At 40.8% G+C, this 12,593-nt stretch overlaps 1 protein-coding gene across 4 annotated transcripts in view; it reads right to left on the reverse strand.

Moving 5' to 3' along the window:
• Positions 1 to 6,526: 6,526 nt before the first annotated feature.
• Positions 6,527 to 12,593, reverse strand: part of LOC122669080 (protein tesmin/TSO1-like CXC 2) — a 39,183-nt gene continuing 33,116 nt past the window's right edge. For 2 of the 4 annotated variants that reach the window (XM_043865730.1, XM_043865728.1), the window contains exons 9-10: positions 7,560 to 7,710; positions 6,527 to 7,455 (exon numbers count right to left, since the gene is read on the reverse strand). In XM_043865730.1, the coding sequence (XP_043721665.1) occupies positions 6,747 to 7,455; positions 7,560 to 7,710 (860 nt within the window). In that variant the 3' untranslated portion in view covers positions 6,527 to 6,746. The remainder of the gene's footprint in view (positions 7,456 to 7,559; positions 7,711 to 12,593) is intronic. The other 2 variants (XM_043865729.1, XM_043865731.1) reach the window with 2 other exon arrangements.

The raw sequence follows: 12,593 nt of genomic DNA on the forward strand, positions 1-12,593 counted from the left end.
CGTGTGGGGGGTGGGGAACTGGGGAGTCGGATCCTCTCCAACTATTTGGGCGTCTAACTACTCTCCAAACACCCATTTAATGGTTGGGAGGACTTGTACATGCATCCCAACACTTGGAGATGCGTGTTCAAGTCCTCCATATGGGTGGTTGGATAGGATCTTTTTCTATACTACCACTGTTGTGGCATTCCAAAGAAAGCCCTCAACATCAAAACCAGCTCCAAAGCATGCCTGTAACAGCAATTGTAAGAAAGAAAGAAAAAAAAAGTCAATTCATCTGGCCTGACTGATCTTGAAATTCTGAATGTTGCTGAAAGCCGTCTCACCTCAATCTCAAGCTCATATTCGTGCTTGACTGATACTTGAAGACCAAGTGTTAGCGGCCTTCTATCATGTTTTTCCCCTAGCAGATATACATTATATAGTGTGGGGAGTTTGTATTGTCATCTTTACCCAAAAAAAATACAGTTTGTATTGTGTTTTTTTGGTAATACAAAGTTTGTATTGTCAAATCCTGAAGTGATAGCCACATTGAAGAATGGGATGAATGACATATTTCTCAGTATGCAACAGGTTCAACCCTCCAAAAAGTTTTATAAAAAAAAAAAAAAAAAAATTTAAATGAAAAACAGGTTCAACCATCCACCAAACATGCATTCTTAATGGCAATGTACTAGGGAAAAGGACTCAGAAAAAAAATACTAAATACAGAAACTGTATGTAACGTATAGAAAATTATCGATTGCACAGGGAGAAAGAAAGGGTTGAACCCAACCTGCCATAAAATGGCATCAAGATAAGATTTTGTCTATAAACATTTCCTCTTTTGTCAAGGGGATCGTTAACAGGTTGCATGACCCCTACGCCCAAACACAAGGAGAGTGAAATGACTGCCCTATCCAATGAGCTCCTAGAATTTCATCAATCCGACAATTCAACCTGGGTAATTTCACAGGTCTTTAATCCGATTCTCTTTCAACATCTAGAATTTCATTTGGACGTCCAAAATGCACCCCAAGTTTCAGCATTTTCTATGGGAACTTTTACATGATGGTATTGCTACAAAGGATAAATTTCAAAAATTTTTTAAATTGAACTGTTCTTGTGTTTTTGGTGGGGACTGCAGTTGGACTACTTGGCATGTGTTTCTATCTTGTTCTTTTGCAAAAAGAATTTGGGGTTCTGGTCCTTTGGTCTTGAGAACATAACTAATTACTGCTTCCTTTATAATAGATTTTCTTCATTCCTTTCTTCATAATTTGTAGGAATCTAAGGAGAAAGGTAATATTCTGGTTATCTTTACAATAACTTGTTATTTTCTTTGGGTTGCTCAAAATCAATGTATTTACTCTTCTGAGAAACCTAACTCACATAAAATAATGTAGAATATCTTTTGGTGGATTTCAGACCTCCAGCTTTTGGATTTCAAAGAAGCTACTATCCAAAACTCTTTTAATCCATCTCCAGCTCCTATTTCTTTTATGTTTACTACTAGGGGAAAGTTTTCATACACGGTCGTGTAAACCGTGTATGTGAGAGGGTGGGAGTTTCAAGGCATTAATTAATGGGTGGGGATTTATGATTTTTCCAACTCTTTCTGAGAGACCCTCTCACATACACGGCTTACACAGCCGTGTATGAAAACTTTTCCCTTACTATCATATGCGATGGCAGTTTTCTTCAGTCCTCCAAAGAAGCAGTTTGGGCAGTCATAAGTTTTATCAATCACAATTTTACTAGGACTTTGATTTTGCAAGGATCACTAAGAAGTCCGAGGCAAGAGCCATCCTCATTAGACTACAAAGACCTCGAGACGTAATTACTTTCGATATTGAATTCTGGACTGATGGCCAAGATGTGGTAAATTGGATTATGGGTGATATGGATTCATGGCCTTGGGAAGTTTTCCAAATTTTATGGGATATCAAATAATTATCTACAACTTTTATTAATATTAGTGTAATGAAAAAAAAAAAGAACTATGACTTTCCTGTCTCACTTGATGGCTACTTGAGCCTGGATCCACCATGAGAGAGTTACGTACCTATGGCGTGGGCAACTTGCTGATATGAGAGGGAAGTTGCATAAGATATTTAGTATCCATTATCTAGTTATGAGTTTGAATATGTAATTAATAGTAGTTATTATATTAGGAAGTTAATGGGAGTTATCATGGATCGAACGTAAGATTTGAATTCCCTAATTATTTATAAGAAGTGAGGCTCAACTAGCTCCCAATCAGGCAAGTAAATCCCTCTCCCTTTTATCTCCCTACTTTCTCTCTCTTAAGAATTGAGGTTGTTTCCTCCTAATTTAGCCGATATTTCCCTCTCTTTGGAGAGGAGAAAGAGAGAAAGTATCTATTTATAAAGTAAATTTTCAGATTTAGCAACACAAGAATCTCTCTCTCTCTCTCTTAAGATTTAAGGCGATTAGTTTTGAAAAGAAAAAGGAAATTTTGGAACTGATAAGTATCTAAGAGCTACCTCAATTTTTATTTTTCAAAGGGATTTGGTTGCAAAATAAAACAAAATTTAGGGGACAAGAACGCTACCTGGTCACATGGCCCGTGTGGCTCCTGCACCTAGACACAGAAACCCGTGAGAGTATTCCGCTACCGAATTATTATCCTCTCCAATTCCTAAAGTGTGGCAGTGCGGCAGTGCTAGTTGGAGATGTCGACACCTAGCAGCTATCGCATCCAACGGTTCGATCTCATTGATATGGACCGTTGGATGCAGCAGCTGCCAAGTGTCGACATCTTCACCTAGCACTGCCGCACTGCCACACTTGAAGGAATTGGAAAGGATAATTTTCCCTCCGCTACTCCCATGGAAAGGTGGAAATTTTACCTAGGGCGATGCTTGCACATGCACTCCCTTTGGCTAATGCGCACGTGCAGACTCTAAAGGCCCAAGAAGCCAGCTCATTCCCAAAAAAATAATTATCAAACTTGAAATGTTTTGGAATTAATTACACAATAATGTGAGGTAATGATACCAAAAATTCCCACATCACCAATGATTTGATTTCATTTTCCTTCCTTAATCGCACAGTTGTAAAAGTTAAGTATAGAGAAGATATTAGTCTACCTACAATTTAGAGCAAGTGAAAAGTTGCATAGGCAAAACAACCGCTAGCTCGGTTGGTTGGAGGCATTACCGGTTGAATGCATACCCCCCTAGGAGGTTAAGGGATTGACTCTTCTGGATTGCATACTGTGCCAAAAAGGCTCCCCTCTCTCCCCTCCCCCCCGAGGGTTGTAGATTGTTGGTTTGTCTTAGCCTTCCCCCTTAGCTTGTAGTTGGCCTGTGGGCCCTTGAGTAGGATAGACCAAACAAAAACAAAAAAAAAGTTGCATAGCATGCAATGTTAAATTTCAAAATAGTAAGATTACTGGAGTAACCTTGGAATTTTGCTCAAACGAGGCTTGTTGTTGCTATGTGGAGGGATTAATATTGGGCGATTTCGATAGTTGAATACCTAGGGAATGACTGCTTGGATTTGCTATGTGTCAACTTCAGTTCAATCATATATCTTCCCATGTACTGTCATTCATCTTCTTGGTAGTCTTGAAGTTTTAGGTTTTATCTCACCATTTGAGCAACCCCATTCAGGTAGAAACTTAACATGTGAGAAACTAGGAGGAAGCAACCTCAATTCTCGAGAGAAGAAACTATGGGCAAAAGTGACATCCCTTGTCATCAGAGCGGAGAAACTATGGGCAACTTTCACCCACCTTGAGTAGTTGGTAGCAGGTGGCAACGGTCAAAATGAGTCTATTCGAGTCGGACACTCCATTCCAGTGCTACCCAAACTTGATAAGATTATATGTCCCCATTTCAGCGGCACCAATGATGAACTGAAATCTCTTTCTGAAGATGCGAGAAGCGAAACTCCACAGAATGGCTCATTTGTTGTGTGTGTTGGGGAGATTTAATTGACTTTGTTCCAACTGTTGGTAAAGCTTCCCTTGCAAAAGCACCGGCATTTAAGGAGGCCCATGCATGGGGGAGCTCCTGCAAATGTTGTTGTTGGGATTTCAAGACTTGGTGGATTGTCAGCAATTATTGGCAAGGAAAGTGAGCGTGAGTTCATATTTTTCTGCCATCCTAGTACACATATGCTTTTTCAAGAACAATTCCAAGGGGGAGAGATCCTTCGATCATTTGTCCAAACTTTTCCATATGATCCAGATCAATTTGTTCTCGAGGACATTGACAATTTCTTAGGGGGAGAAATTTGTTACGTACCTATGGCATGGGCAACTTGGTAATATGGGAGGTAAGTTATGTTAGATATTTAGTATCCAATTATCTAGTTATGAGTTTGAATATGTAGTTAATAGTGGTTATTGTATTAGGAATTTAATGAAAGTTATTATGGATCAATCGTAAAATTTGAATTTCCTAATTATTCTCTTATAAGAAGTAAGGCTCAGCTACCTCCCAATCAGCCAAGTAAATCCCTCTCCCTTTTAACTCCCTACTTCTCTCTCGAGAATAGAGGTTGGTTTCCTCCTAATTTAGCCAATCTCTCTCTCTCTCTCTCTCTCTCTCATCCGTCCACGCATCAGACAGCCTTGTCTGCATATATACCTATTTTTCATTTCTGGTCTAAGATAAGTTTCTAGGTTTCTTGAGATTGAAAGAATCAATAGAATTGTATATTAATTGCTTTCTGATTTTTATCTATTTGGAGATTTTTTGTACCATCGGATTGGATTTAGTACAAAGCTCAGGGGACGATTGCAGGGGCTGAAAGGCTTTTAACAAATATTTTATAGCCTAGCTTCTACAGAAATTCTAATAAGTTCATGGCTAAGGAGGCCCACTCCCGTATATAGAATTTCAGAATTCAGACCCTGGGACTTTCAGGTACCATCGTAGTCAAGCTTACACCCCATTCATATCTGCCTTACTTGCTCTCCTTAACAATCTGTTTTGCACCTCTTCTGCCAGAAAACACAGGAAGCTATCTAATTCTTAGTAGTATATATAGGGTAAAGGATTCCTGTCAGTTAAATAAATTAAGGTTACATTGATTGACAGCCCATCTCTCAAAATTGATTGTTCAACTTTGGCAAATTTCCTTCACATAAAAACCCTAACATGGTAAGTTATACAATGGAGATAGAAACGGGAATTTCAACACATGGCTAATATATTCCACTTACCCTTGAAGATCCAATGTGTGGATCATAAGATATGAATCCTTTAGAGAGGCTTATCTCTACAAAGCCGTGAAGTGGCATTTCCCATGTTGCAAGAAATTTAGCAAGACAGAAGGTCTAAAGTGATTTGTTATTACTCAATACCCAATGTCTTTCTTTTATATGGGTCATCTTTCTATTAAATATACTGTTTCACTATCCGCTATTGGCTTGACATGTAAGATCCCAATATAAATGGGCAGCACACATAGATCCCTCTCCCTTAAATTATTCAGGGCAAACAGGTTTGTACACATGTAAAACAACAAAAGCCAACCCAAGATCCTTTTATACAGTGCAGTAGACTACCATACAAATAAAGCATCCATTTTCAGTCCTACGATCCAAAAGATTTAGATAAACCTATCCTTTATCAGCATTCGAAGCAAACTTCTTTATAAATCATAGGAAAATGAACTCTGTCAGGGAACGTGGCCCCTGAACCAGCACCCAGCCAATGAGAATGCACACATGGGCATCAACCAAGAGGGGTGCGGTGGTCACTTCGCATGCCCATGCCTGGGCACAGGGGAGCACTCCCGGACAGAGAACATGTTCCCATAAATCAATTACTAATTTGGTTTAAATCATGTTAAGCAAAACAATGGGGAGCACTCCCGACAGAGAACATGTTCCCATAAATCATTTACTAATTTGGTTTAAATCATGTTAAGCAAAACAATATAGGCATGAAGGGTTGCAAGGTGCAGTACTCTGGGGTCAAACTGCAAGGGCAGCTTTAAGCAATTCAACACTTAACATGGGGCCAGGCTGTAAACCTTCACCGCTACTCAGGTTAGCTAGTAACTAGAGAAATCAAAAAGCAATTTGAAGTAGCTATAAATTTTTTGGGAGAGGGTTCCCTACGCTGCTAGTGTGGGGAGGAATCTGCACGTACACCAATGGACATCTTGAAAAAGGTATCATGTATATGGGGCCCACATTTTAAAAGCAGATGAGAAAATTTTAAAAAAATATATATGTGAGGGAAACTGCACACTTGCGTTGTGGAAATCTTTTTCCCAAATTTTTTTGATCTTTTCTTAGTTTTGGAACTGGGAATTACTTAGACATGCATCAAATTATTTAAGCCAATGGGTCCATCTCTTTTATCAGTACTGCAACAAAGCCAATTCAACAACAAAACTAAGTGAAATTAACGGGGTAATGCAAAGTAAACCATGTAGGTTTACTGGCAATGTCACCACATTTATCTTCCATTTTTGGACTTGTATCCTCCCAATTAAAAAAAAAAATTGGGTTCCTCAAGTACTGATAGTTACGGCAGGAGCAGCCAAGTAATGATAAATTTGGAAAAAGTTCACAAGTCAAGGTCCGCCCAAACCTGTGCAATTCATTTAGAACAAGCACCTCATCACAGCTTCTGCTCTTTCTGGTCTCAACCACATGCCACCACAAAGCAGGGTACTGTCAAATAACAGCAACTCTGTGAATTAAAGGTCAAAAGGATGTAACATATAGACCCTGATAATAAAGAAAACTAGGTACTAACCTTTGTCTCTTATTGTAACAATCACTTGTCACCACTACTACTCTTAGGATCACTGTCTGGAGAGAGCGGAGGGAATGAAGGTACAGCCTGCAATATGAACTTGCGGCCACTTCTCAAAGCCAGTGAAGAATTTGACTTCACCTCGTGCAAGCGACTGTGTGGAGGAGAAACTCTCTTCTTATTCGGAGAACTTGCTTTCACAACATTGATGGGAGTAGCAGTATCCTTCAGTATCTCAGGTGTGTCATCTCCCAAGATGTCATATAGCCCATTATCAGAGTCCAGTTCTGAGGTGAAATTACTACCACCCAAGTGGGGCATAGGAGTGATGGGTGAGCTATGCCAACGAAGGGAACTAACTGATGATAAGTGGCCACTTCCACGAGATGACGGGGCTCGTGAAACTTTTATGTGGTCACTGGTATTGGATGAAGCCAAAGAGGCAATAGCCCTTGAAGGAGGATGTGGCAATGGAGTGAGATTGCAGATGTCAGCATGTCCATCCCATCTTGGCAAAAATTGATCAACTCTTCCTGCCTTGATGAAGTCCAAATCCTGATCATAAGGAACAATATCTAAAACTTCTTTACTCGTTTTTTGTTGCGTCTCATAGTTATTGTTTGGAGACCTTGCAGACTTGCCATAGGATGATAAAGCAGAAGAATCAGATTCTGGGGATGGTAGACATCTTCTAGCAGGTACTCGTGGTTTGGGCACATTCTTTCCATGGCTGGAAAGTGAAATATATTAATCTTCTTGGCAAACAAAAACAAAGAAAACAGATCTCAATGAAAGAATGTGACATCATTTAGTTATGTTCAAATGGAGCCTTACTTAGAGCAGTCAAATGATGGTGTGAGAGGTGACAGGCTTTGGGGATGAGAATGCTCCCACTGTGAAGTGTCACTCCTCGCTTCCACCATATCTAGCTTCTCATTAGACAGGTCCTCCCATCTTTCATCAACAGCCCTTTTGTACATCATTTCTGTAATTCCACCATAGCCCAAGTAAATTTCATTGTGACTGAAAAGGACGAATCCATTTCCAATCTAAAGAGAAAAAAAACTAAAGTGGCATTTAGTGTCTAAACATAATTTTATTTCATGGAAAACTATGGTAAGAGGTTAGTTGCCAGTATAAAATTGATTGTGTTAGTGTTCTCTGTCAAAAACTCCCAATTTCTGAACCACCTTTTGAACATACCCTAAATGTGGGATGTCTAGTTATATCAAAATACAATTAAGTACTGTTGATGTGCAAGTTATACCAATCTTAAATAATCGGAAATACCCTGTTCGAAATAATCCCACATTGGAAAACTCTGGGACTTTGGATGACTTTATACACCAATTGAGCCTCTTCACCTAAAATCTTAAGTTTTTGGGTTGGATACTTCAGCATGGTATTAAATCCATCAAGCCCCACCACATTAATAATGCCTGTGTATGGTCACCCAAAGGAGGAGCCACACATGACACGTGTACTGCCACCTAAAAGAAGGGCAACATGTGAGGAGGAGCATTGAGAGTAATCCCAAATTCTAAAACTTAGACCTTAGATGGCTTGATATAACAGTTGGGCCTCCACCTAAAAGCTTAAAGCCTTTGTGTTGGACACTTCAGCATGCCTGTCCAAATATAGGGTTCTCAACAGGTTGGTGAGGTGGGTTCCTATCACACCCACATCCAGGCCCTATTATGTTCGGTGGCCTGGGCTTTTGTTGGATCCAGAGTTGCCCAGGTATAGATGGATGAGTCTGCACCACATCCACCAAAAGGCAGGTACTAAATCAGATATGTATTGCACTCTAAATATTTAAGTTGAAAATGCAACAGAACTTTAAAAAAACATAAAAGGAATTTATAATAAATACAACCAGTATTACAATGAAATCCCATAATATGATCTGACTTATAATAATCCCATAGTTGTCATGGCATCTAGGCGACCCAAGGTGCCTGCCTAGCTGACCAAGGCTCCTGGACACCTTGAAAAAATGTACAAGCCACAATAGCCTGGTCCCAGCCCTAACCCAATTATCAATCAGATCTAAGGATGGCAATAGGTCAAGCAGGGTGACCACTAATTACTGTTATGCGAGTCCCCCACTTTAAGCACAATTTTGGCTGTATTCCCGGGCGAATGTGTATCCGATTCTGCATCATTGGATAGTAATCGGAAAGACCTTTTCAACGACATATGGCTTGCGAAAATCCCGATGATTCGATCTCCAAGTACACACCATCCGAAAATTGACCATAAAGCAACAAAATTAGGGTTTCTGGGCCATCCGAGGGCAGGCACATGGCAAGCCCTTGGTGGCACCGCCAAACCTCCCTTCAGTCCCTTGGCAATGTTGCCTTTGGTTTTCTTACCATTTTACCCCTAACCCTGAATTTAATATAAATAGGGGTCCCCCTCATTTCAAAAACACAATGTGCAATTCAGAGATTTGAAACAGTTAAGGAAATCCTCTGAAAAACCTATGAGAGAGCCCTGGAAAATCCCAAAATACCCCTAGAGCCAAGAATCTGATGTGATCGCAACAAGAGCGTCAAAACTCTGCAAAACTGAGTCTACGAGGCCTTTTTGGCCAAACCATGCATTTTTGTCTCCTCACTTTATTTAATTATTTAATTTTGTCATTAATTAACTTTGTTTTACTATTTTAAATTATCTGTAAGTTACTTTTCCTATACTGTTGTACTGCCCTTTTTCGTATATTCTCATCGTACGCCTTTGGGCTGATGAATTTTCTTGAGGAGTCCGATTGACATCCAGTCAATGTCATTGGACTCTGTTGGCCAAGAATAGCAATTCTAGTAGCCTGTAGTCAAGAGACTATATGGAAGGGTAAAAAAGCTAAGGAGTTGGACGACTTTAAACTTTGGTGTACCGGGATAAAAGTAACAGAAGTGGAGTGAGCATAGTAGTGGATATGGATTTAAAGAACGATGTTGGTGGATGTTAAAGAATCCGAGATAGGATTATTTCCATCAAGCTTGTGTTGGAGAAAGAGGTTGTCAATATAATTAGCATCTACACACCTCAAGTAAGATTGGATGAAAGTCAAGTTACAATTTTGGGAACGCATGGATGGATTAGTGCAAGGTTTTATGGAGTAATTCGATTCAAATTGAAAGATCTAAAAGAGCCAGGGGTAGACCTAAACTGGCCTTAGGAGAAGTGGTGAGAAAAGACATGAATAGCTTAGGTCTTATATCAAGTATAACCTTGAATAAAGCAGATTGGATGGCAAGGATCCAGGTAGCCGACTTCATTTAGTTGGGATAGCTGTTGTTGTTGTTGTAGAATACCTTTGATGTAGCGGAGTATGTGCAAGACAATTCATCTGTTAGACAGTTCCTTGCTCTTCAAGGTTTCTTGCTACCGTGTTTAGGGTTCTCCTTCTTTCCTTAGGGTTTCGATCGCTGCAAGGTTTCCTTCCCGTGAGGGGTGATTCTATGATTGCATGAACGGTTTGCACCAGCGATACTCTTTGGTGAGGTTCCTACTCGTTGTTCCTGTCTGGATCCGTCACTCCAGCCTTTCTCTATTTCTTTTTTTGCTTTCCTTTGCTCCTGGCCTGCTTGTGTTTTGGCTTTGGAGCTTAATTTTCTTGTTTGTTTCTTTGTTTGTTTCTTTGTTTGTTTACATTTGATCGTTAGTGTCTCTCTGGTTTGCATGTGCTTCTCTTCTGTTTCTTTTCTAGTTTTTGGCGGTCATTCTCTTGTTTCATTGTGTTTGTGAATTTCTTCTTTTTTTACTTTTGTTTGTCATTTGTGTGATGTTCGGGTTGTGCTTCTTTATTCTCTCTGTTCCTGTTAAACACGTTTTCTTTGCTCAGTTTACAGTTTGACAGCGATTTGGTTTGGGTAGGTTAGGGTTTCTTTGTTATTTTTTAGGGCTTTTCTCTTGTTCTTGGTTAGGTTAGGGTTTCTCTTTGTTTTCTAACTCTGTGCAGGCATCTGCTAGATCAATCCACGGCTTCCGACATGAAAACAAACACTGCAGAAGAGTGGCCAGGTCTACTTTCTTCGAATACAGCCGAGGGTTTAGATTTGACTTCTACAGATCTGATTCAGGAATCTAGTGGCATTTGTTGGAACCTTGTTATCATCGGAAAAATTCTTACAGTGAAACAAGTTTTCTCCGCTTCAATCTCCAAATCTTTATCCGTAGCTTGGGGATTAAGCAAAGATCTTGAGGTACGAGCACTAGGAGGTAATATGTTCCTCTTTCAGCTCGAAAATCAGAATGAGGTCTCCACTACCCTTAATCAGGGGCTGTGGCTTGTAAAGAACTATCTGGTTGTATTCCAGCTCTGGTCACCGTCGGTCCAATATGTCTTTAGAGTCTTCTCATATCTAGGTATACATTTTACGAACTACCATTCTTTCTTCATACGAAGGTAGCACTATGCATAGCTAGAAAAATAGGGATTTTCAGGGATGTCTGTCTCCGTGTGTCCCTTAGGGCTGTAAATCGGGCTTTGGCCATTCGAGTGTCCTTATAGCTTTGTGCTCCTCTCCACCTTGGTATGAGGCTCACTTGGCCTGACTGCAAGCCTATTTGGCTCAAATTCTGTTATGCCAAGTTACCTTTGTTTTGTTTCTTACGTGGAGTTGTCAGCCATGAGTCTAGATTGTGTCCTGAGTGAGATGCTCTCCCTGAGGGTTTTCCCTCATCAAGGCCATGTCCCTTACCCCAGAGCTTAGACAGAAATTCTGGGATGCCAGTTTTGGCAACTGGTTCCCCCTAGGTGGATCAGTCGCTCGGCCAACAACAAACATCCAAATGTGTCTGGCAGCCAAGACAATCCTTCTGACGATTGAGTTCCGATCTCCGGCAAGTGATTCTTTGGTTATGGATCAGACGTTGCAAAGATCAAGCTATTTGGAAGGACTCCTATTTTGGCTCCTCCATCCCGACGAACCTCTGTGTCAGCATTCCTCTCTAAGTGCAGCTCATCTTCTTTGTCTCCGGCAAGTTTCAGGAGGCCGACATCAGCGCTTGCAGCAACCTGGTCCAGAATTTTCGTGAATGATCCATATGGGCTTGTTGGGCCAAACCCCAAGGCCCAACGACGGTGACAATAGATCGGTTGGTCTTACCAACTAGAGTAAGCCAGTTTCGTTGGAATCGTCTTGCGAGCCCATTGTGCCTAGTGGGCTTGCTTCAAGTAACTCTGCTTTGAATGGTAAATGGATATCTTCTCCGGTCCGGTCCTCTAAAACAGGTATGGGTGTTTTGGACCTTGCCCAATTCTCCTTTAACAGGCCAGCCTTGTAGCTCTGGGCTTCACAATGCTGTTATACAATCTAGACTGGGTCATATGAACCCCGTGGGCCCACGTCCTTGCCAATCCACAAATACTTGTGTGGACTCTATTTCTTCGAGCCAATCTATAACTGGAACCCACATGACCTGCGGCCCTGACCGATTTCTAAACGAGGTTTTATCCAAGGCATTATCGCCTCGGCCTGCCCACTATCCTAAGTCTACCTCTCCTTGAGTTCGTGATGATTTGGCTGCAAAGTAGGCTCTGGTCCAGCATGCCTTATTCAAGGTCAGCCAGTTCCTAGTCCACCCCAGCCCTTGAGCTCTGGTTTAAGTCCAGTCTAGGCTCAATCTTGCTCTTCTGTTATTTTGCGTGATAACCCTGACCTTGAGGCAAATTTCCTCTCTATCTGATGGTCTAGGGTCAGCCCAGGGTGTGGCAGAATATAAACCGGAGAACTTAGCAATAGTAACAGCTTCGAAGATTGTTCTTTTGTCAACTGACTTTACGGCCTCACCCTCTGACCCCCCTTCGTCGGTTGTTATTGAGGAGATACCTTCCCCACCAGTCTACCCCACTCGTCGCAT

The sequence above is a fragment of the Telopea speciosissima genome, chromosome 7 (genome assembly GCF_018873765.1).
Source record: "Telopea speciosissima isolate NSW1024214 ecotype Mountain lineage chromosome 7, Tspe_v1, whole genome shotgun sequence".
In the NCBI taxonomy this organism is placed as follows: Eukaryota; Viridiplantae; Streptophyta; class Magnoliopsida; order Proteales; family Proteaceae; genus Telopea; species Telopea speciosissima.